Consider the following 27,306-nt stretch of genomic DNA (forward strand, 5'->3'; position numbering starts at 1 on the left):
AAACAGTGTTTTTTGTGATTAAACAATTTTATTTTGTAAAAGAATAACAATCTGTACAATTGAGAATGAACACTTAACCATACATTATGATTCTTTCGCATTCCCACTGTTTTGTACTCAGCAGCACATTAAGGACTGCAGCAATATCTCAAGTGGTTAAGTTCTGATTTCACAGCACATAAATATGAGGCTGACATCATCTTTTTAAAATATAAAAAAAATTTACTTTTAAGAAAAAATATTTATAGGTATTGTTTTATTATAGCATGTGAATAAGGCAAATCCTGGAGACAAATGAATACATGACTATGGAAAAACTGTTATCTGTTCATAATTATGGGAAGTCAATGCCTATTTTTTTTCTTAATTTATTACATCACTGCGGATTGGCTTGTCCTTGCACTGAAGAAGTTAATCCTTCTGTTCTATTCTCTTCTGTTCTATTCTCGTTGCATTCCCATTGTAGCTTTTTGCCTTAAACTATTAGGCACGTTATTTAATTTCATCTTGTTAAACTTCCAAGTAATAATAGCACATCTGAATATTTCTCATCTAGACTGTTATCTCACGACAGCATACATTGTAAAGGACCACTTCTCTCCTTTAAAAAATACCTGTTGCTTATATTTCTTACCTTGACGTAACTTCTGTTTTCAATATATTTGCTCACAGTAACTTCCAGAATAAATTCAGGGAATATGCTTGCTGGATTGATTGCTTATGCATTTTGCCTTACTGTTATGTTACTATTATTCTAGCCACATGCACCTTGTTCTCTTTACTAAAAAAATCTATTATTTTAACAGTTTCGATCTTTCAATAATTGGTGTATAAGACATGTAAAAAGAAATGAAAGCAAGGTTAGACTTTATAGCAAAATGAATTTTCTGAACAGAAATCAAAACACTAGATGACAAAAAGACTGGAAACAAATCAAAAGTCAATGATAGGCTCAAAGTTATGACACACACAATTGCAAGAGAAAGCAACTAGAAACAGAGGTCTCCCTTTTATTGAAACAAAGTGTAGACAGTTATTGAGTATTCAGGTCATCCTCAAGTACATTAAAAGCCATTTCCATGTGAGCATACCACAGGACCTCACATGCACACACAGGACATGGCCTCTGACATCAAGAATTAACATTGCATAAAAATCCAAAATGGCAAAGCAATGATGTTAAATATAGGGGGGGAACCCCAACAAAACTCAATGTCTTGCAAAACTAGATATGAACACGAGTCAAGCGGCATATACTTTAAATGTGGGGGATTTCTGATACCGGTGGGACAGATGGTGCTGGACCAAAAAAAAAAAAAGTATGTCAGCATTAGCATGACAACATCTGTTATCCCATCTTTAGAGAAAGGCATTCAATGAAATTGTTTTCCTCTACATAGTAGAAATGAGTGTTTATCAAGAGAGTTCCATAAAGATTGAGGAGACTACATACTGTATTACCCAGATGGTAGAAATATGTTTTAACAAGAGATGAAAGAGCAACTAAAATCATAGCAAACAGAAGACATATCCAAATGAAAATTGGCCAAGAGTACCTTCACCATACCAAAGGATGTTAAATGATATCTTCTAATAACAGAGAAAATAAAATTATTAATTTAATTGACATTTTCTTGAAAAACAAATCTGAAATAAAACACCAGTAATAAATATCTCAGGCTATGGGTTAATCCCAGTCGTGTCTCTTTCTTTATGAACTTGGCAATTTCACCCTTGTTTGTGTGGATTTTTCCTCTACAAAATCTGATTATTCTCCCAAATTTTAAAGATATGCTAATATGTGGTTTTAAATTGGCTTAGCAGGAGTGAGAGTGTGTGGATGGGTGTGCACCCCAATCAATGGTGATGTATATCTTATTCGTAATTCTACCTATATATAGATTTTCAGTTTTATTTCTGTAGAGTATTATCCATACTGTGACATGATAGCCTGCATATTGTCTAGAAAATCTTTTAACTTACCCAACAGTAAAATATTTTTTCCTTACATTTCCTTTGATCTGTACATGCTGTCAAGTACTTTACATGGATTTCACAAGACTTTAGTTTTTATATACTAAATATATTGAATCACCTCCCAATGACCAATTGCAAAGAATTCCATCCATCCATCCATTATCCAACCCACTACATCTTAACTACAGGGTCATGGGGGTCTGCTGGAGCCAATCCCAGCCAACACAGGGTGCAAGGCAGGAAACATACCCTGGGTAGGGTGCCACACACACCCACATACACACACCAAGCACACACTAGGGACAATTTTATGATAGCCAATGCACCTAACCTCCATGTCTTTGGACTATGGGAGGAAACTGGAGCACCCAGAGGAAACCCACGCAGACACGGGGAGAACATGCAAACTCCACGCAGGGAGGACCCGGGAAGCGAACCTGGGTCTCCTAACTGTGAGGCAGCAGCGCTACCACTGCGCACAAAGAATTCCCCTGTTTCTAATTACTATTTTAACTGAGATATTAGAACAACAGCATATAAAAATGGTGGCAATTTATCTTTGAATGTTTGTACATAATCTGTCTAACAAGAAAGCTTGTATTTATCATTAGGGCTTTATAATAACTTTGTGAAGGTCAAATATGCAAAATTCCCATTTATTTACCTATCCATCTTCTGAAGCCACTTTTTTCAGTACAAGGTTGCAGCAAACTGCAAACATATAAAACCATAAAATCTAGGGGTTTGTTGGTGTGCATTTTTTCATCAGATGGTAAATATTATCTATCAAAACTTTGAACAACTGGACATCTGTTTAGAGAGATGATACAACCAAGGTCAAGATATTACAGTTCAGGAACACCCCTCCAAATGTGGCCATATTTTCTGAAACAGCCCTTATAACAACAGAAATTAAAAAGACAAATGACCTCATTGGCTAGCTGTTAAGACAGAATTTAATATGAAATTAAAATGTATCCGATAATTATGGCATCATTATTCATATATAAAATAACATATGAGAAGGTGAAATGCAAGGTCACCAATGGGCGAATGACTGGATCAAGAAACATAACATATTTTTATAATAACTTTTAATTTTACTTTACCTTTTACTTCAAGAAGTAAGGTACATAACAACAATGAAAATTGAATTGCATGTTCATAACAAAGACATTTGCACGTAGCCCATCCATTTATAAAACTTGGTTAATCCAAGTTAATTTAACATGCTTGTCTTATAAAACATGGGATGAATTAGTAGTTGAAGCAATGACAATAGCCATGCTTGGATTTGAACTTTGTTTTATGAAGTGATAAGATAGCAATGCTAACTAATGTGCCTTCATATTTATACTGCATGTGTCCTTTCATAGAAATGTGCACATCAGGACGCAAAGGATCAAAGAATTACAGGATAATAATTTGTCTATGTCACGTCATTTTCTAGCCCTCTTAGTCCTCAACAGGGCTGTGGTGGGTGCCTGAGTCTATCCCAAATAGTATAGGGCACAAGGCAGAAACAAACCCTGGACAGGGTGCCAGTCCATCTCACATCGAACAAACCCTCACAGTAGGGCCAATATAGCAATCCACCTAACCTGTATGTCTTTGGACTGTGGGAGGAAACCCACGAGACAAAGGGAAAACATGCAAACTCCATATAGGGAGTGACCGAGGATGCAACCCTGGTCTACTTACTGCAAGGTAGCAGTGCTACCAATTTGCCAACATGTCTCCCCACAACTATATAATACATGCTGTAGCTAATGTATCATTAAACCTAAGAATTTTACTAAAAATGTATGTATGTCTAGTAAATTGGAGCAAGATATTTTAACATACATGCTACTTTTGGGAGAGAAACATTTTTAAAAAACAAGAAATCAACAGTTATAAGGTCATGAGCAATACAATATTAAATAAATCTTTTCTTTTTATTGTTCTATTTGAGCTTTTTCAGGAGACATAAGCTAGGTTTTGATTTGGACAGCACTCAGAATACAGCAAGTATGTTAGGTTTGTTTCCGTTAAGCTAGCATAGGCCACACAAAAACTCAAAAGCTTCTGATATCAAACCTTAGAAATAAAGTCTTTCCCACATATTTTATTTTACCTAATACAATTCTAGTTTATTCTGTATACTGAATGACACACATCACAAATAGTAATGGTTAACATTACTGCCTCACACATCCAATATCATGGGTCTAAATCCACAATCCTATCATTGGTTGCAATGGTACGCACATTCTCTCAAGATCTGTGCAGTTTTCCTCCAGCTACTCTGGTTTTCACCCACTTCCCAAAGAAATGCATGTTAGGTTAAATGAGGAATTCTAATGAGCCTAGTGTGAGTGTGTTTGAGTGCTTGAATGGGCTCTGTGTTGGACCTGCACAAGTCAGTCTAACCTGAATATCTTTACAGGAGAAAGTAGGGTGAAATGACACCTTTTATTGGCTAAATAAATAGACTACAAAGGCAAGCTTTCGAGGCAGCTAAGTCCCCTTCCTGATGAAGGGGCCTTAGCTGCTTTGAAAGCTTGCATTTGTAATCTATTTAGTTAACCAATAAATGGTGTCATTTCACCCTACTTTGTCCTATATCAATCTATGGCTAAAACGGTACAACACTCTACTGCTCTGAATATCTTTGGGAAATTCTGAGAAACACATGTCAATATGAAGAGAATACATGAGTTTCACATGGTCACTGACAGAGATGGAGATTGAACTCAAAATTTTGGAGATAAAAAACAACAATAACACAAATAAATGCCCATAACATTAACTGATAGCTTATTTTTATTGTAGACCTGATGTAAAATAGTTGTAAACCTAATGTAAAAAAACATATGAAAAGTGTAGCATGGATAAAGTGTCATTTATTACATCTAGTTAAATGTATTGTAAATTATTAAATGTAATAACACACAAAGGAAAAAATTAATAGAGTGAATATCCATTTGTACTTTATTGTAATAATCCGCAGAGTTCAATACAAGGTCACAAGGAGCCAGAGGCTATCCCAGCAACATTGAATTCAAGGCCAAAAATGGGGCAAGAAAAATAGCAGAGACAAGGAGGTCAGTATGCAAACTCCTTCTTGTACCATGAATGGCCCAGGATACTAGCCTGAACTCTAGAGCTGTGAGGTAGAAGGGCTAATAACTTCATTATCATACCATACAAACAGAGACAATGAGCAGACTCCACAGAGACAGTGATTGGTAAGGAAACCCAGCTTCCTAAACATCTACTGTATACGGCTATGCTCTCCACAAAAATGAAACATCTATATAGAATTTATCTAAACATTGTCAACACTACTTACCACATTTGAGATCCTAGGATTCTCTACACTAAATTCTAACCACATACATATTTTAAATCCTTATGGAAATAAATAAGTTGCTGTTATTTAGTCAAATGTAATATTTGCCTTGAAAGTATCATGCTGAAACATAAACTGAGACTGACTGAGCACTATTTTATAACATCCTTAGAACCTCTTGGAAGTTGTTCAGTAAATATAATATTTAGTACATTTTTGCATACATTTTTACTGGAATGACGGATTAGTAATCAAAATAAGATACAGTATTTTGACATGCATAAAAATAAACTAATTTTGAAACATTTCTTTTACTTATACTAGGCTTGTCAGTTGCCCGATGCATTCAACCAGGATTTCATTAAACAGGAAATGATGTGAAACTCCAATGCATTTTTCTATATTTATGGGTGCCCAGGAATACAGTTTTAGATTTTAAGTATTCATTATGGGCTGCAGAAACTTCATTTAGGATTATGTTTTTATACTGTAGGAATGGCACTCTTACACTCACAAGTTGGAAAGATCCTATCAGACACTTTCTGAAGTTCTACTGCCTTCTCCAGTCGTCAGCTGATCTTTCAATGTATGACAATATTTTGGAGCATATTTGTAATACCTGGACACACAAACTAACGTGTTGGTTTAGGAGTAATGTTTTATTTAACAAGGAGTTATTAGATTAGATTAAATTAACTTTATTAATTAAATGCTGAAATTCAAATGCATACAGCAGCAGAAACATAAAAAAACAAGGATAAAGACTCACATGACAGTTTATACAGCTGAACAATTGATCAAACAATCAATCAATAAAAAATAAACTTATCGAAATCCGGAAATCTTTCTATTTCATTTGCATATGGAATCAAAGGAAATTCCATCATCATTGTGATGTAATGTAGTCATGCATAGTGGCACAAATCCATCAACCATGATTTGATTCACAGCTATGTCAGTTTAGAGTGTGCACATTTTCCCTGTGCCTACACTGTTCAAAGATCTGTATGGTAAATTACACACTAAATCTGTCCAGTGTAACTAACAAACAACCTTTACTTTAAATAGACCCCTTTTTTATAATGCAATACCATCTCAAGACACTACAAATGCAAATATTTAGTATAATTTCTGGTCAAATTTGACGCACTGGTCTGTTAATCATTTTCTTCAAAGTCACACATTGAGGCTTAGCCCATACACCCTATATCTCCTTTGAATGGATCTTGGGTGATTACACCACATTCCAAATTGCCTGATGCTAAGTGGAAGAGCTTCAGATTCTGGCAACCTTGTAATGGCATAACCAGACTCAGAAAATTAACAATTCAATCATGGCATTATGTGAGCTATGTGAATTTTTCATACGTACAAATAAATTTACTCTAAGTGCTTTGGTTTCCTTCCCCATTCCAAAGAAAAATTGACTGTCATTACCTAATTTTCCCAGTGTGTGTGTGTCTTGTGATAGACCAGCATCCAGTCCGTAAAGGATTTCTGCCTACAGTACATGCTGCTGAGGCTTTAATAGGTTGAGACTTGCCTGCAACAGCAAATGGGGTGCTGTGGCAATGGGAAGGGATCGAGTAAATAATATAATAAATCATTTTGACAATAATGCAGTATTTGGAAAACAAAAGCTCTAAACTGCTGTACCATAAGAAGATCAATGCTTAAAGTGCCCTTTACACACATCTCAAACATTTGTGTAAATACTGCACAATGTCTTGTTTTCATTTGAGTGATTATGAGTAAAAATATTTTGTTCTTAAGTTAAAGATGCAGTCTTGACATGCGTTGGTTACGATTCAAAGAGTCAAACTCGATTTATATCAGCTGCATTTCAAACATTAGCATACATCTGCAAGTGACTTTACACAGTCTCAAAATTGCGCATGCAGCTCACTATCTTAAAATAAAGGATTCACTTGGCAGCAGTGCCAAATTATTAAGGGTTTCTCACTTATCTGCAGGCTGTGTAATTTCACACTGATTAAGAGGGCATTTAAGTAAAAGAACAGTGGAGGTATTTCTATTTGAAGAAAGAAAAGCTAAAAAATTGAAGAGTGCCTAATGCCCTGTTCTCTCACTCTATTTAACAATGAAAGAAAATCATCGGATCTTGAGGAAAAAAACATAAATAGGTCAAAAATCAAGGTTTCAAATTAAAACCTTTTAATCTGAAGCATAGATTGCAGGGCCTTTAAACTATTTAGGGAAGCACTTCCAATTCCTGATATCAGATCGTGGCCCAAATAATGAATTTTAACAGCTTAGTTAATAAGCAAATCCTTCAACTGTGCACTCAGAAGACATAGAAAGAAAGGCTATTAGAAGCATAAGAGCTCCTGAAAATGTCAGAGTAGCCTCTAGATTAGCACAAATAAAATGCTTTCTAGCATAATGCTGTATCATCTATGTTTATATTCTCACCTCCACAGCTGATAAGATTTTAATAAGTGCCACAGCAACAAAAAGGAAAAATGCACATGCTTCCTTAACACCCACGTCTCAGTGAACAGAAGCAAAGGTTATACACTCTGGACTGGGTTACTTTAAACTATGCATAATTCTTGTAATAGCACAAACACAAAAAAAGATTAATCAACAAAACATGAAAAAGGTTTATTCACATTGCTAGCCCAAACATATCCATTCCCAATAGGTTTGGCTATAATTCAAAATCTAGCAGAAGAGAATTTGGGACTTCCCGCAGGCTATTAGGCCTTACTGATGTACCTAAGTATGTGCAATGGATATGAGCTCCCACTTATTTCAAATATCGAAGTTTTCAGACTGTCACTAACATGATTTCTCCTGATACTGTTCAACAGCCTGCCGTGCAAGTGACAGAATTCCCCTTGATCTTACATTTAAATCAATACAAGCCTCTGGCACTGCTTAAAATCACAGAGCTTGGCATTGCACTGTGGAAAATCCTGCAGATAAATGAAGCAACAGAATGTTAAGCATAGAATATTCTAACATAAACCAATTATAGCCCAGAATAGTACAAACCCCCCCACACACACACCCTCTCCTTTTAATTATCTGAAAATGTAGCCTGCCATTGCTCTTTAAATCTAATATCAATACATATTTCATACAGTAAGCAGTCATGCAAAGAAAGACTCAGCAAACACTGAAACTGATCTCAGATTATCAATAGAATTCAGTGCAGGCATAGCTCTGTCTATGACAATAACTCAAATCTATATAAAGAATCGATTAAAAAAAATAATTATAAGATGTACATCTTAGTACCTCAAGTTTAATTTTCAACACACTGTAGACCCTCATCCTAATAACTGCTTCCCTTGGAGACTACAGATTGACATTGGTGAAATAACCTTGGGTTTTACTGTGTCATATAAGCTCATTATATAATCTAAAGGCCGAAGCTGTGCGAAGGAAAAATAATGATGGTGTAATCTACAGGCAAGAATGAACTCCAAATTAATGTTTTGTTATGATAATGATATTTTATAAAATTAGAAGACTTCATATCTCTTAAAAAGTAAAATGGTAAGAGCTTCAAATTTTAAACCTCTAATCAGTCAGGATTTATTTATGATATGCAAATTTCTTCTTTTCTTAAAAAATACTTATTAACATTATTTCCAAGATTTGCTATTCAGGACATTTTGTACTTGAACATTTTCTAAATTTATGTTAACATCTTGAGGGATGGCATTCTTTCATGGGGTTCCTGATTTATTGCTAATGCTCCCCAAAACCTTGGATTCAAACGAGAAGATTCTGAAAATGAATGGACAGATTGATGGATGGTAGGGTGTGAGGTTTGACGGTAGTTAAACCACATGTCACATACCTCCAGGGCCCTGGGATTGACCCTCAGCCTGTTAACAATCTATGTAAGATTTGCATGTCCAATTTGGCATTAAAATACCACATATCACATGTGCCTTTGGTTTGTAGGCATCTCCAAAATATCTTGTGGGGTGTCGGTGTGAAAATCTGTCAGACAACTGGCCAGCTGTGAAATGGTTACTGTCTTGTGGTAGGTATTTTCAGAATTGGTTTTACCTACCAGCAACCATGAATTTTATTAAACATGTGCACATAAACAGATTAATGGAATGAATGTTACTTAAGGCTGCTGTCAAATACCTTCAGGGACCTAGAATTGACCAACAGCATGGTCACTGTCTGTCTAGGATTGCTACATTTCTTTCATGTTCACTTGATTCTTCTTCTCACACATACTAAAGAGGTACCTTTTAGTTTGTAGGTGTCACTGAAGTTTTCTGGAATGAGTCTGTGTATGTCCTTTTAGAGAGTGCCTTGTAATGGTCTGATGTACAATCCAGAGTGAGCCCATCCCTTTTGGCCAGTGTTAGAAAGAAAGGGTCAGCCTCCTAGCAATGTAGTATTGGAAGAAACAGGTTCAAAAAGTTGGTAGGTAGATGGATGAATGGATATTTGGGTCAAGGTGGTGGACGGGCTGGGGTAAATGCACTCTTATGGAGTTAATTTCATTGCATTCACCCAGATTTATATCAGGGTGCTAGTCTGTTACAGATTGCACCCTCTCACTCACACACACATACGCACACATTTTACCCAACCATCCACGTCTTTGGGAGTAGAGATAAAGGCTATGACAGTAAACATTCTTCCCGGTAATTAAAAATATACATTCTGGCTCTTTATTTTGTCAGGTAGTGTGGTGTGCTAGTTAAGTTACTGAAATTAAGCCAGAGCATTAGCAGTTGAGGTCCTACCTCTAATTCAAATTGTTTAACCTTTCTGTGCTCCAATTGTTGTAAAAATAAGTAAATAAACAATTCTAATTTTTATATTACAAGTCACCTTGGCTAAAAGCATTAGCCAAACACAGTATATGGTAATATTTTAAAAAAATAAAGATAACACTGCAATGAACTTGTGCCTCATCCATGGTTATTTTCTGCCATGCATTTAGTGATACCAGGATAGACACTGCCTCCTCACCAATCTTGAATTACAGTAGATAACTAATAGCTAGAAAACTGAATGTTAATAACTCATGGACTCATATGTTTAATATTATGTTTACACTGAGTGGTGCTTACACAAGACAAGGAATATTGGATTTAAAATCGAAAAGAGACTTAATTAGACAAGCTCTCAGTTTTGTTGCATCCAGTGCTTTGTACTGTGATGTCAGCTCAAGAATAACACTGAAATTTAGGCTGTAGGCCTGAACATTTGATTTTATATATATTTTTTAAGACTTTCTACTATTCTGTCTCTTGGATATTCTAATTAATTTCTAGTCTAATGCATGTACTAAATTTTCCTAGTTCTGATAGGGGTACAACTATCATTAATGGAGGTTTCCAGGAATCTCAGGAAATTGTTAACAATAAACAGTCAGGGAGATTCAAGTTTGACGTTGTGGCTGCAATACTGGGAGAATGGTTTGGTTTCCTGCTGATTAATTTATATTCCCTCCCCATAAACTAGTAAAACACCAAAACAATAAGAATATAGGTAACAAATACAGAAAGGGGGTTTCTCTGCTGGATTGTCGGGGAGTGTATAGAACTGCCTGAGGAGTTTCATGATAGAGTGGAGCAGATTTACAGCTCCTCTGTATTCAAAGAAACCAGTTGAGTTTTTGTGGGGAGCAGACCAATTGAGGGCACAGTAAACTGGGCACAGATTGCTAGGCTTTGGTAGAGAGAGAGAGAAGGTACTGAGAAATTTATCTTCCTAAAATGTTGGGGATAGTCTACTTGGCTTGTGGTCAATGCAGCTATCACTAGTATTGAACAAAAATAATAAATAATGGATGCATGGTTTGTAAATGTGAGGTGTGATTTTGGATTTTTAATGGAAATGCACAATATGAGAACCATTGACTGTTTTTCTCAATTCTAAAAAAGTAATGTAGGTGACATTACCTGACAACAACAACCAAGTCAATACACAAGGACTTAGGGACTGCTGAATGGCTTACATTTTATTAATTACAGAACATATTAAATTATACTGTACTATACTGTACTATTGTGGTATAGGCTGTCACTATATGCAGTATGTATGATGAGCCGTGTATGTATTTTTTTGTTTCCTAAATTCCAATGTCCTAGTGACATATGGAAAACAAAGTGATTATACTCAACTAATCTGCAAAGAACTGTTGCTTCCATGATGGGTTCTGGCTACTGAAAAAATGATTATGATTGATAAAAACATCAAGAAATTGTAACTATTCTTTTTTTTCAAATATATTTAGAAAAAGGCTGGTCAAGCAGGGTGGCCTTGTGGAGGCAGTGAGCAAATGTAAACCGCAAAGCTGACAGTTCAGTCTTCACATTATAAATTAACTAGCCCTGGGCAAGACACTTTACTACTAGGCAGGGCTACAAACGTATAAGGAATTTATATAGAAGAACCTTCATAAATCCTGCTCAATCCAATTCACAGTTGTGGAAGTCCCAGTAGTATCGACCACAAGATATGAAACAGCTCTGGAAAGGGTGCCAGTCCACCACAGGGTGCGTTCACACACATATACCTATTACCATACCGTGTATGTCATTGGAATGTCGGAGGAAAACAGAAGTACCTGGAGGAAAACCCACACAAACATAGGGAGAATCTGGGGACTCCACAGACAACAACTGGGTGCAAGATTTGAAGCTAGGACACTGGTTCCATGAACACCACCAGTGAATCCGTTGGGCAACATAGTTGGCCACTTAGGGCCACATTTATGAAAGATAAGGGGATGGGGGTTGTAGAAGTATGATAATAATGTCAGTGGTCTCTACAGAATTGGGAACTGTTTGTGTTTTTGAAGAGGTGCGTGACCCAGACACTGAGAGGGACCCCTTGGCCATCAAACTATGATAATAATGAGTGGGCACTATTAATGAAAGTAAACCCAAAGGACAAGGGTCCGTTGAATTCTATTAATACTGAGTGGGTGGCTCTAACCGCTGGGTTCCAAAAAATGCTTATGCTCTGTACTCCAAGGTGTACATGCTCCTTCTTGTCCACAGTATATGCACAAATGGGTACAGTTTTTGCTACTGAAGGGACCCCACCACAGTTTGGTGAATTCTAATAATACCAACTACCCACTAGGGACAAAGAGGGGCAATGTACATCAACCCCGCCTATGGCTCTAAATGTGCATCAACTGGTACTGCCCATGAAACAAGAGTTTTAGCACTGTGCTAGCTAGCATTGAAACATTTCATTTCAGTACAATACAGATATTATGGCTGTCTTCAAATATAAAGTCAATCAAATCACCTTATGCTATACAACAGAGAATCCGTCACCTTTTCCAAGCCACTTTCACTTCTGCAGAGATATGGGGTGGCACACCTTATAATGGTAGGAATGGTTACCAGAAAAAAAATACCATAACAAGATGCCACTCCATCACTGTGCAAACTCACATATGCCCATATTTCCTGCTAACAATCAATCCATCAGCAAGTCTTTACGGTTGTAGAAGGATACCAAAGGTCTAGAGGAAATTGACATGAAAACGGTGAGAATTCTCACACAGGCTGAAATTGAAATGGGGTCAAATAATCTGAGATGGCACTAGTACCTCTTCTGCACAACACAATGTCCAATATGGACACTACATAAAACAAAATGTTTCACATATTGATATAGGTCCTTGTGACTTCAAGATTACAGTATGCAGACTTATTAACTGGATGCATGAAAAAATAAGATGTTATTGGCTCTTTATTTAAATTCCAGTGAAAAAAACCTTTCAATTCACCTAATACAGTGTCATGAGTATGTATGTATTATAGAATATACATCATAATACATTTTTTTGCTGTTGCATATATATATATATATAATATTGTGCTAATTTAATATATTGTATATTTACTGTCTATTGTACTGTATGTTAATATTGTTGTATTTATCACTGTAGCACAAAGACACATTTCTAGCAAATATGTTAGTGATAAAGCTTCATACATGCATTTATGCTCTGCTCTTACTCAATCAAATTCCAGACTTATAGTATGATTACCAATCAAAACAGTAGGGAGAGAGCTGAAAAAAGATGGATGACACGGACTAAATATTGTGTAACAATTTTGGGAATAATGGCTTGTACTGGAGTATTACAGCTAAAGGGCTTTCAGAGAGAAGACATCAGAAGAAAGAAAGAAAGAAAGAAAGAAAGAAAGAAAGAAAGAAAGAAAAAGAAATAAAAAGAAACTGGGTGGTCACAAAGGAGAAATAACAATAGAGTAATTTATTATGATCACCTACCATATATTAGCACATCTGTTTATGAATTAGCTTCTTTCATTTGGTAAGAAACCATTTTTAAAATTAAATATTTCATACTGCATTCAGTTTAGCATTGTGCCTGGTATTAATGAGGGAGGTGATAAGTCACACGTACTGTAGCTGTTTATCTGATTACAATTTAAATGATTTTTAAAAGAGCAATTTACAATAAGATGCACTTTTAAGCACTTGCATTTCAAATAAAGGAAACCGTTATCATGAATGTAAATATGGATAATTTAAGATAGCAGGAAATTACAAGACTACTGTTGAGTGTATGAACAGAGGACAACATCCGCATAATGTAACAGTATAACAATAATGAATACAGCTAAATTAACAGCTGCAATGCATAAATTAACCTAGCCAAAGTTTTTTCTGCCACAACAACTGCTTGGTTTTGAATTGTTATTTGTTTCAATTTATTGATACTCATCTGTCAAAAGAATCATGAAATAAAATAAAAAGATTCTATGGATTATAGAAGGACAAATCCTCATTCTAAAATATTTCAGCCAAATTCTGTTGCACAGCTGGGTTGAACTGCATAATGATGGAAATTAGTTTTTAGGGAAATGTTGGTGAACGCTTTCGCAGTGTATTGAAGGGATTTTCTACGGCAATGGATGGCAACTCATTTTAGGTAGATTAGGTTTACTACCTACTAAAGGAACAGATTGTTACATGGGGTGCATTTCGTTTGCTACCCTAATTGTACAATCAATGTTTACGTTATATTAAACCTTTCATAAATCCACACAAACAAAGGAACAATCTGTTCACTCAACAGACAACAAATGGGTGTAACATTTGAAGACAGGAGTCTACAAGGGAACAAATGGTTGCCAACATTACAGTGTAACCAAAATAAATTAGACACCTACAGGGCAAAATAACATTTCTTGACATGGTAAACATCCTATCATTGCACTGTAAGATGCAACAGAAATGGTACCCCAAAACTCCTCTGAACTAAATTTGTTTCATTGTGTGTTCACATTCATGTTTCCTTTTTTCATAATTTTGTTTTTTTTTTTTTATGTAAATTAATCCAATCCAAACTGTAAACTAAATAGCCAGAATGGATGAATCAATAATATTTCAAAAATGTTGAATGGTATTCATATATTAAATTAATCAAATCCAGAATCCAAACTAATATCCAGAATGCACAATTCAGTAATATTTTAAAATTGCTGAATAGTACACTTTCAATGACTGTTTAGATGTCTGCAGCCTATGCAGCATCTGGTGCGATGCAAAAAAGTAACCTTAGAGTCATAGAGCCCTCTTCCACACAAACTCCTACCCAAGTCAATGAAGAGTCACCAATTAATCCAACACACACACATCATTTTTCAAGAGGTATAACCTCTTAAAAAGAACAAACTCCCAACAGACATTGCACAGGCTGGCACAGGAAACCAGGTCTCTATAGCTATTAGACAGCTGTGCTAACCACTGCACCACCTTACCATCCTAAAAATGCTCAAGGTTTTTATATTCAGTATTTTCACAGAGTAAAAGTGATTTATGCAGGTATTGGGTAGAAAACTTCTCAATTTATCGCCACTTTGTAAAAATGTCCAGTTCTGAGGTGGTTAAAGTATCTTTATTTTGCTTTTAAATCTACAGAACTTTAGCTGGCTTTGACAGTAATGGGACAAGATCAGCAAGACAAGTTATAGATACCTGCTACCCTTTCACTTTTCCAGAGGGACAGTTATTGTCAGTTAGAATGAGTATCACCAAAAATCTGCAATCAATCAAAAGTCAAGGAAAGCACTGTGAATGACTTTGCAATTTCTGATGCCTTTGTCACATTGAAGTACCCCATATTAGCCTTTATTCTACTTAACGCTAAGTGGTTTTTGACAAGCGGTACATTTTATTGATCTATGTAAAACCTTTTATTTCTGTTCTTAAATATTCCTCTATTGATGAAATGATTAACTTATAATTATGCTGCAGCCTAAATTTATCACTATCATATTCTTTTCATGAAAGCACCTTTCTCTAAATGTAAAATTGAAAGGTTATATAATTAATGATTTGCATTCCTCCAACCCCAACAGCACTGAAAATTTCTTATGTACTAATAACACAAAAGTTTATTATCTTTCAAATCTAGCAACCAAAACCAAAGTATAAGAATCTAGCCAGCAGAAGTCAGCCTGGAGAATACCTGAATCGATGCACTCTGAATCAGTGCTATCACATTTTATAAGAGAAAACAGTGCGAGTTTATGATTATTAGTGACCTTGAATATACCAGAACACAAAGAAAATGCATCATTGCACATGCCAGAGTACACTGCTAAAGTGAGCATTAAAAGACAGATTTAGGGCTCAGAACCGTCAACATGCTGCATAATCTGCTCAAGATTAAAGTATAAGAAGTAAATTAGACAGAAGGTAAAGCAATTAGCAAGGAACAAAATTATGTTAATGAAGATACTGAGCTTGTTAGGTCATTTTCATTATGCATGTTAAGCTTTGACTGGGGGCAGGATATCCCTAGAAAGATTAATAGCTGCATGGAAAAAAAAGGTAAAAAATATTCTAGAATTCATTAAATATTACACACAGCTCATACTACCTGTTTCTGTGTGACAGAAAATCATTCTGTAACTGACCCCAAAAGAATGTTGGTCATACTATATATGATTATCAAAATTACATTTTATTTTAATGATTGATTGATTGATAGATAGATAGATAGATAGATAGATAGATAGATAGATAGATAGATAGATAGATAGATCAATCTAGTTTGCGGCAGAGTGGTGGCTCTGACGCTAGGGACCTGCACTGACAATCGGAAGGTTGCCGGTTCGAATCTGGTAAATGCCAAAAGGGACTCTGCTCTGTTGGGCCCTTGAGCAAGGCCATTAACCTGCAATTTCTGAGCGCTTTGAGTAATGAGAAAAGCGCTATATTAATGCAAAGAAAAAGTTATTATTACTATAGATAGTCTGCATGCAGTACCAATATGGGTAGCCTGACCATATTATGGCAGTCTGTAACCAGCACTCATATAGACAGATCGTATTCACATAGACAGATAACAACACTTTAGTTATGGTTACTACTTAGCTTTCCTGACATCCATGATTTTTGAATGAACTGAATACCTTTTTTCACAGTTGACCTCAAAGGTTAATTTAGTTGTGTGCTGTATTGAAAAAATATGCTTCTTCCATAATTGCCAATACTTGGTTATTCCAGGATGTTGCTTTCAAATAGACAGAAAAATTGTGACTGTCTATAATCAGTACTAATATGTGTAGACTGATGCACATATCCTATGGCTGTCTCTCACATTTACTCATATGCATGACCACGCTGCAAGCCTTACAGGGACTGAACTGAAAAAGATCTGGAGGCTGTACCATGTCTCACATTTCCCTCTTTAGCCAGGAAGCTGACGTCCCGGAAGAAAAGCAATAATTCCTGCCTTCTCACAATCAGGACTCAAATGATCTGTGACACATCATCTGAGTGTGTTCATTTGTGTACTATCACAGCGAAATAGCCATAGGTGTTTGTGCTGTCGACCCAGTGGAAAAAGCCTTATGATTTTCTTAAATCTCTTGCCTTGGAGACAACAGTGTTTTTTTCTTCCTGCAACTCCCAACGCTTTGATGTCTTTATTTCATTTTTTTTCCACTTCACTCTGCACAAGATCATTTCTTAGGATTGTAAATGTCTTAATTGGGACAGGAAAAGCCATTATCCCAACTAGAATAAAGCATAGCCTTTAAGTGAGAGCATATGACAAGTACTACACAGTTTAAGAAAAAAATAATATACTACCAGCATATCATATATGTGTTACATTTAGCTGTAATTTAAAGTAACATATTCTGATGTCATATATATATATTACATTATACTCATTTGTTTTATTCAATTATAGTATGCCAGACCAAGAGTGAGTTACTAACATAAACCTGACTTTGAACAGTTGGAAAAATATTTGTGATCACAGAGAAAATTTGTAAATTCCACAAAGAAGACATAGAAGTGAAGAAGGATTGTAAATGATTACTGATTGTGAATATGGTACAGTTTACAAGTCAGTTTTACAAGAAAAGGCTGATAAACAGCAAATAGACCCAACCATTGAAAAGGACAATGTAAGTTACTGCATGCTTTTCATAATTACAGTACATGCAGTTTAACAAATTACAGAAAAGTGACCCTTTCCCAAAAATGCAATACATTGGGAGCAGTTAACGGAATCTTGGCGAGGGGCACACAGGGTCTTCCTCCTATTGAGCATTGAGATACACATTTTGACTACTTTGCTCGCCAACCTCTTCGGCCTGCGCTACGCACCAGCTACTTTGCGTCTCTGCCGCTCGCATATGTGGATTTCACTTTCACCAAACATCAAATCTTTTAATTCTCGCAGATGCACCTCTTCATTGGGAAGAAACACTTCTTTTCCCTGATGACAACACAAATTAGATGATCTACAAGTCTCAGACCTAAACTTTAAATACGAACAATATATTCAATCTCTTTTCACTGTTCCGTTATTTCACCAAGTAATAATTTCCGTTTGTTTGAGCTAACGTAGTCTTTATATCATTTTTTTTGACACTTTCGAATTTTAGTACTTTTATAATCTCTAACCTGCTCTGCATGTGTATTGCGCCTACATTTTGGAATTCTTAATGACGTTCTACTTTTTCATCTGCTCTTTGTCTTTTATTTCCGGCTAAAAAGTCTCATCTCATCCAGGATTTTTTCATTATAATAGAGAGATATTTTCCAAATTCTATACTTTCATGTACAATTTTGAGCTTTATTTCTTTGCTTGAGAAAGTTTATAATTGTGTTTTTTTTATTTTTTACTAGCATCTTATCACCATTTTGAAAGGTGCTACTGGCTTTCACTTGTATATATTGTTCGTCGTCCTGACAGTTTTCTACATATTGAGAACAAGTGATGGTACATGGTGCTGTCTGGGAGGGAGGCACCAATGGCAGAAAGAAACACAATTTATATTGTCAAAGACAATCTGTGAAAAATTTGTTCAAGATAGGCTCGGCAGTATGGATTTGCATATTGGACAAACACAAGCATTGGTACCCAGTGCTGTCTGTGGTAGGGGTACCAACTAAACTTTGGATTGACTTTTCTGTATCCAAATGGTGAGTCTGTCCATGGTTTGGTGTAGATAGGTTATAAAGTGTAGCTTTGTATACTGGACAAACATGTACACAAACACACATTCAAATTTATATATTAAATAAATATGAAATTACAATTTCATTTAGTTTACTTTCCTCATTAAAATAAATCACAAAGTTTCAGTCCAGTATAAAAAAGGCTAGTGCATAAGAAAGGGAATGTGTTACATGAGAAAGCTAAAGTGGTCGCATGATAGAAGAATAATTGCTGTTGTTTTTCATTGCGCTACTAAAATTTCCCAAACAAAAGAGAGATGACACTTGTACTAAGAAAAAAATTCCATGTTTAATCTGCTATTAAAATAGAGCACAACTTCAGAGGTCCATTATGGTGCCTAGGGTTTTTCATTAGAAATAAAACATTGGAAAATCTATTACAAATTAATGACAACTCAGTCCAATCAGATGAATCAGACAGGCAACTGTGACATATCCAGGTTATGAACAAAATGCTATGTTCAGGAAATTAACTATTACTACTAATTTCTAGCTTGTGAAGAGAATTTTATCATTCTTCAGCTAAAATCTTCATAAGGAGAGTTCAGCACTACACTATATTAAGAACTAAAATTAGTCTTGTATAGTAATTGAAAATCTAGCTTTGGTACAAGGGATGTGTGTGTGTTTGTATGTGTACCTCCACCCTGCAAGGTTACTTTTAAAAGGTATAAAAAAAAGTTGAGGTTGAATTTGTGGCATTCTATGAAATGCATATATGGTTTAGTTTATTGTCATTCTTGATAATAACACATTCTTTCTGAAAGTGTCCTAGCACTCTGCTCGTATCTTCATTTTCAATTAGTCTGTGTATATTAATGAAGCGCACAACAGTCTGTGCTTAAAGTTATTAATGCTTTTGTGGAAGCTAGAGATCTACTCATTAAGTGAATGGGTCATAAAAAGATGTTGCCTTGCTTATTGCCTCATTACTATAATCACAAATGCAAACAATGGATTTTTCCCTTCTGCCTTTTTTGCAGAGCTGAAATACATTAATGTCATTTATAATAACATAATAGGAAAAAAATTCAAATGACCTTTAAACCCAACTTCAGTGTACAGATGCTAAAAAAATCACTAAATGGTCTATCTAGCCCATGTGAGTTAAGCTCCTTTCAATATACTCTGTGCACAGAGACTTTAACCAAACAAACACAGTAGAGAGATCTCAAAGGATTATTGAAACAATGGAGTACGGTTATCCTAGGAAGGATGCAAGATCAACAAAAAGGCCCAGTGGCTCATTTTAGAGGATTTCTGTGATCATTGCTCACCAAACCATAAATGGCACTATATCAGTATTCTACAAAGCACTTTTATCACCTAAACAGTTGTTTTGGCAGGTTGCCTGTTGAAGAATGGGATGCTAATTTTAGTTTTTGTCTGAACACTAACGATTTCATATTTGGCTGCATTCCCAGTGAAAGAGAGCATTAAATGAACGGATGCTGTGTTACTGCCAGCTCTATCACCCGAGCATGCTGAACCTTTGCAGCCAAAGGAAAAAAATAATCTAGTGTTAAAAATTGTTTTTCTTGCCTATTATATGACCAACAAGAGTAAGAAAATTCTTATTAATGCTGTAATAATTGAAAAGATGTGAGAAAACTTTCACACAGGAAACAGAATATTATCTTGCCATGTATAAACAGACAATTTAAAAATCACACATTTGAGTTATTTAGCCATTCTTATACACTTCTGTAGACAAATATACACATGTACGTGTACTGGAAACTTTCAGAAAAATAAACATAAACTCTCATGAAAAAAAAATAAAACTCCATCTACCTTTAGACAGCCTCCTTCTTAAAAATGTCCTCCAGATGACCAATACATTGTACCTTGGTCTGTTCACTGTAGCCAAGCCCCCCAGTCATGACTGCCAACAGTGAAGACCATTTATATGCAGAAGCACAAGCAGAGAATTTATCTCACCTGATATATTTTAGGACACTAGTATATTAATTTAAAGGCTAAGCGACAAACTGTTCACTACATGAGTATACTAACCCATTCTTCTCTGTTACTGCCAGGAATTAACAGAATCCTACACACAAGCTGCCTAGTTTAAGGAAACACACTGATTTCTTTCTCCAAAGGCTGAAGACTACATCAGTAACCCAAATGCAAAATATTGTACATAAAACCTAACACCTCTATTGTACCTATTAAATTCTACAGCATGCAGTTCCTCCCCAAGCTTAAAAACCTGAAAGCTGATTTGGTAACTGCCTTGTGTGTTATAACTTAGGTAACTTATCATCAGGGACATTATTTATTCTAGTATCCAAAGTCCTCTATTGACCATTAGTAATGCTAGATTTTGGGGTATGGAGTCTTGCCTGGCTGACTTATTTGCCAAATGAAGGAAGAGCTAAGTTAGGGCCCTAGACCTTGTCACTCTCCTGATTACTCCCACTGTAGCACCAACACTGCACAATTCTCCTGAAGTCTTATTTCCCTCTTATCATATTTACTACCATTGTCTTTACTGCCTAAGAGGCATGACAGTACGATGATATATTAATGTGCAGGCCAGTAGCTTATATTGAAAATATATCATTGGTGCTTTCAATGCAACAAGCTACTTTGGTCAATCTCTTTTCTGAACAGCAGAAGCCACTGGAGAGTGCCATAGGCTGTCCTGGCAAGGAACTATAGGTCATAAACACTGTTCCTCATGTGGCATGTCACGGCAAGAACGTTTGTCAAGTTGGTCTAGACAGATTTTGACATGTTTGTTCATGGTTCAGAAAATGTAAAGAAATATTTCCTGATTTCATACTTGAATGTAGATCCGATTAGTCCTCATTTAGATGCAGTTTCCAGTGCTGCTGCAATATGTTCTTTGTGTGGTATCATGATCAGAACTGTATGCAATAATCAAAATACTGTTACTAGCATATTATGGAGTTTTAGTATAACATTACTTGGTGCGTTCAATATATTATGACATACACTCACCTAAAGGATTATTAGGAACATCTGTTCAATTTCTCATTAATGCAATTATCTAATCAACCAATCACATGGCAGTTGTTTCAATGCATTTAGGGGTGTGGTCCTGGTCAAGACAATCTCCTGAACTCCAAACTGAATGTCAGAATTGGAAAGAAAGGTGATTTAAGCAATTTTCAGCGTGGCATGGTTGTTGGTGCCAGACGGGCCGGTCTGAGTATTTCAAAATCTGCTCAGTTACTGGGATTTTCACGCACAACCATTTCTAGGGTTTACAAAGAATGATGTGAAAAGGGAAAAACATCCAGTATGCGGCAGTCCTGTGGGCGAAAATGCTTTGTTGATGCTAGAGGTCAGAGGAGAATGGGCCGACTGATTCAAGCTGATAGAAGAGCAACTTTGACTGAAATAACCACTCGTTACAACTGAGGTATGCAGCAAAGCATTTGTGAAGCCACAACACGCACAACCTTGAGGCGGATGGGCTACAACAGCAGAAGACCCCACCGGGTACCACTCATCTCCAGTACAAATAGGAAAAAGAGGCTACAATTTGCACGAGCTCACCAAAATTGCAAGATGCTATCCTATCAATATGGGCCAACATTTCTCAAGAATGCTTTCAGCACCTTGTTGAATCAATTCCACGTAGAATTAAGGCAGTTCTGAAGGCGAAAGGGGGTCAAACACCGTATTAGTATGGTGTTCCTAATAATCCTTTAGGTTAGTGTATCCTACCATTTTATTTGTCTTCTTAATTTTTTACCATTTTTTTTATCCTTAGAACACTAAGTGAACATAAATACCAAAATCAACTTCTATTAGAAATATTAGTTAGGCAACAAAGGCCAAAAATAAGCAAACTCTTATCTACAGGATCATGTGGTATAGCATTCACATGGCGCACTGTTAGTTTTTTAAGTTGTTGATATCTGATGCGGATCTTCTTTACATGTAAGTACAATGAACACAATGTAAGCACAAGGGATGAGAAATGAGAAAGACAGGCTCGTCTGTCTGATTTCTTGTGTTTGTCATACCACAAAAGAATAGAAAAAGGAAAAAAAAGGGACAAAATTGCGGTTGAACTTCGCCATATCTAAAAAGCACTCATGCTGTAATATAACATGTTATTAAACTGCACTAAAAAGCCATTGTGAACTAGTGATTTGCCATCTTCTGCAATATGTAGTGGTGTAATCTGACATCCATTATCGTTCATTCGAAAATTGATAAAAGATTAAAAAAGACGAGAAGACTGTGGCCAAACTCACTATATCTGGAATGCCTTTGTAGAGTATCAGCACTGTCAGAAAGTATGTTTTTGGCTGTAAGAATGCTATAAGTTCACAGTGCTTTGGGAAAATTAAACTGTGCTGGAAAGTCATGATGGAATTGTGTAATTTGTCATCACATGTGATACAGAGTTGTGTAACTTTAGTAGTAGTAGTGTAATGTGTCGCTGGCTTTATTCAAACATTTTTCCACAAAATATTTGTAGAAATCAGTATACACCAACATACAATACCTGTATGTGTGCATTTTGTACATGTGATTAACCACTTGTGGTTGTTCCCTGTTTCAGTTCCATCTTACTATTTCTCCAAGATCCACTGATGAACATGTAGATCAAAGATCTCATTTTAGCTCCCCTTTCTAACAACACTGATCTGGGCTGTCCTTGAAAAGACTCTGAATGAAAACTTTGGCAACAGAATGAAACACAGCACTGCAAAAGAACACATCCACAAGTAATGCCCAATCATTCACAAAATTATTCTACTTGCACAAATAAGAATTGGTGATGAGCGAGCATGCTCGGCCGAACATGTGTTCGGCTTGAGCATCGCTATGCTTGGAGTATGGCACTACTCGAACAAGCACCACATGTGTTCATGCACCATGCTCGAGTCTCCGCCCCGCACGTTTCGCGGGTTGGAGACAGCCAATCAAGGGGCAGGTAAGTACTGCCCTCACTGTAATGTCAGTAGCCATGTCAGGTGCTGGCATTACAGTGATGGCTGGCTGGAACATGTCATAGGGTGCTATATATGCAGGCACTGTCATATAATGTTTTAGAGCTTCAGCTCACCTGCAGGCACTGGCATATAATGTTTTAGAGCGTCATTTTTCCTGTAAAATTGATTTTTTTGGGGGGTTTTGGGCGTGTTTTTGTCAGTCTGTAAAAGTGGCGTACAACTCGGACAAACTGGTTCCCAGCAGCGACTTGCAAGTCCAAGATGCATCCAGACATCTTCCCCATGCTGCTCCTGGTCCATTTGGGTGGTGTTTCTGTCACTTTCTGACCTTTTCCAATGGACCAGGCACCCTACCCTCTTCAGAGCAGGGGGTGCCTGGTTGTCTCCCATTGACTTACATTATACTCGGGTGCTCGGTAGAGCATACGAACATCGTGATGTGTTCGGACCGAACACCCGAACACTTTGGTGCTCGATCATCACTAATAAGAATGCTACTAACTGGCTTCAGGCCTGCACAGCCACCTGAAGTAGCAACCCTTTGCTGTATGTGATTTTTAATGAAACACCTCCTGCTGTCTTAACTAGTTAAAGTAGCTCTTTTGACTGCATTTAGCTAATTTATCACTGTTTGTGGGGAGAGTTACGTCAGGAAGGGCATCCGGTGTAAAATTTTGCCAAATCCATATGCGGACAGATGATCTGCTGTGGCAACCCCTAATGGAAGCAGCCGAATCACTGTTCGTGGCATTTGATTTTATATGTGTGTTTTATTCTTCTTCTTCTTTCGGCTGCTCCCATTAGGGGTTGCCACAGCGGATCATCTTCTTCCATATATTTGTATAGTGTATATTCCAGGTATTGGATCCATTTTATTAAGTAGCACTACTTTCTAGTTCGAACTTGTGTTACTACTTTGATTTTGAAAATAACTCTTAAGCACTTCCGTTTTACTGTGAACTGCATAATGTTTTGTATGACATTTTTATTGAAACATCTTTAATTTTAGTTGAGTCTTGGTCTCCATTTACTTTTAAAAATTTTATAGCAAAAATTATGTCTAGCCTGCTGATCTGAAAGAATTTTATGATATCAGATTGTTATGACTGTAGGGGTATTAGTGATTGTTGGACTTATGACTGTAGGAGTATTAGTGATTGTTGGACACTGGTATTACTTTAGTAGAGTATGAGAAGTAGAAAAAAGAAACCAGGGGACAGTGGGATTAATGTGCACAAACTCCTCTTTTCTGAAACATAATCCTCTAAAAACCTGAATGAATTATGTAGGTCAAGTCAAAGTATGTACAAGGCATGTAGAAAATAAACAGAATCATGTTAGAAACATCCATCCATCCATCCATTTTCTAATCCGCTGAATCTGAACACAGGGTCACGGGGGTCTGCTGGAGCCAATCCCAGCCAACACAGGGCACAAGGCAGGAACCAATCCTGGGCAGGGTGCCAACCCACCGCAGGACACACACAAACACACCCACACACCAAGCACACACTAGGGCCAATTTAGAATCACCAATCCACCTAACCTGAATGTCTTTGGACTGTGGGAGGAAACCGGAGCGCCCGGAGGAAACCCACGCAGACATGGGGAGAACATGCAAACTCCACGCAAGGAGGACCCGGGAAGCAAACCCGCGTCTCCTAACTGCGAGGCAGCAGCACTACCACTGTGCCACCGTGCCGCCCTGCTAGAAACATTTTTAGTGTTATTTTTCATTGAGAATTGTTAAGGCTTTTTTGTTCACTTTTGAATAATTATCATCTTGTTTTGTAAAGTTTGCTGAGTAGCTGTTGGCAACACTAAAGGAGACAGTATAATTACTCCATTCATATGAGAGCTTATGTCCTTGAATCATAGATGGGTTAAGCAAAATTCAGTGACTTACATATGGTGCATCAAAGTTTACCATTATGGAATAGCAGCCAGTTGTAACTTTTTTCAAATAATCAAACTGCTTGTTTGTTCTAGATGGTTGCTTTGCTAAGATGAAGTGTTGTCATTGTTGAGATATTTAAAATTTTCTGCATCTATACCATAATGAACAGAAAGAGATTTTTCATAAAGTCTCTGGGGTTGGTGGTCATTACAGCTTGGCTCTACTTTTTCATCCTTTTTCATTTTTTTAACCATGTTTCAGGAAGCAGAAGCTTACAGGACACCATTACACACATACCAAACAGATCTACAGTATATAGCAATTAACACCTCCTATGCATTAAATTGACAGATCTGAACTCCACAGGCTTCCATGTTTTCAAAATTTGCATACCTATGAATTAATGTGGTACATTAGTGTTGTTTTTGTATATATCCTTCATGGATTTTGCATTATATTGGAGGTTTAAAAGTATAGAGATGGCATGAGAAATAAGAGAACACTTAAAATAATTTTTTTAACTAACAAAACTGCATTCTTGACCATTCATCTCCACTTCAAACATTTCCATAATTTAATGAATTATATGAGGACACGCAAGCCTGGCCAAAAAAAGCAACATTTACTCAGAAAACTTTTGGCCATTACTGATACCATTATGAATATGGTTGCTCTCAGTTTTTTTCTAAAAACACCCAAGAAGAAACAAATAATTTTTAGCAAAGCCTCAATTTAATATTGTGCACTGCAGTGACTATCTCTGTCATCCCATATTTAATACCTTGTGTACACCCTCTAAAGTATACCTTTATTGGTACACTATTCATTTATGGGTAGGAAATATCCTTGTACGTAAAACAAAAGCAGCAAAAAGGAGGTCAATACTGAATTATTAAAGACTTCAGCCATCCTGCACTGTAACTTTTCTCTTTCCTTTGTTGGGGAAAACATTTCAGGGCCATTAGCAGTCACACAATTATATTCAGGGATAGTTTTTACAATTAAGTCACGATGTATGTGATATGCATATATTGTTGTCCAATGTTGTATTTAATCTCTGGTGTATAATTATTGCCTGTTACTGGTACTGTATTACAGTCACTAACTGGTGGGAGATATCAAAATAAGAATTTAATTGTGATGCATACTGTATATATGACAATATATTTGAACTTGAAACTGAAACATCCCACCAGCTTTCATTCTCAACAGAGTGCAGCCAGCAACAGAAAAAAACAACAAAAAAACAAAAAAGCAGCATCTTAAACATATACAATTACAACATGTCACACACCGTTGATATATATTAGTATTAAACACAAAAGCTTCTTTGAAGATTTAACTGAGTAGAGAAAACATTTCTTACTGTGGCAAGTCTTGAGCATGAACGAATACATTTAACAGCTTGGTATATTTATAAGCATGATTTTTGTCAAAAAAAACCAAAAACGAGCTTTAAGCATCAAAGTTTCTTCTTACCGTCATAAATCCATCCAGCAAACCTGAATCTGGTTTGGGGGGTGCTTGAAGCCGTTCCATCGACCACTTTTCAATTATTGAAGCTACTTGGGAATTTTCAGTGTTTAGGATTCGGAAACCTGTCATGTTGACACCACTGTAGCGGTATGGCTCCACGTCCAGGGCAAAGAGGTCCTGCAAGAGATTTGCCA

General features: G+C 36.4%; 1 protein-coding gene across 3 annotated transcripts in view; it reads right to left on the reverse strand.

Annotated features, from left to right (window-relative positions):
- grik2 (glutamate receptor, ionotropic, kainate 2) overlaps nt 1-27,306 on the reverse strand; it is a 786,146-nt gene that overhangs the window by 457,890 nt on the left and 300,950 nt on the right. For all 3 annotated transcript variants that reach the window (XM_039747858.1, XM_039747859.1, XM_039747861.1), the window contains one exon: nt 27,116-27,289. In XM_039747858.1, coding sequence (XP_039603792.1) covers nt 27,116-27,289 — 174 coding nt within the window. The remainder of the gene's footprint in view (nt 1-27,115; nt 27,290-27,306) is intronic.

This window comes from Polypterus senegalus, chromosome 3 (genome assembly GCF_016835505.1).
Source record: "Polypterus senegalus isolate Bchr_013 chromosome 3, ASM1683550v1, whole genome shotgun sequence".
NCBI classification, from domain to species: Eukaryota; Metazoa; Chordata; class Cladistia; order Polypteriformes; family Polypteridae; genus Polypterus; species Polypterus senegalus.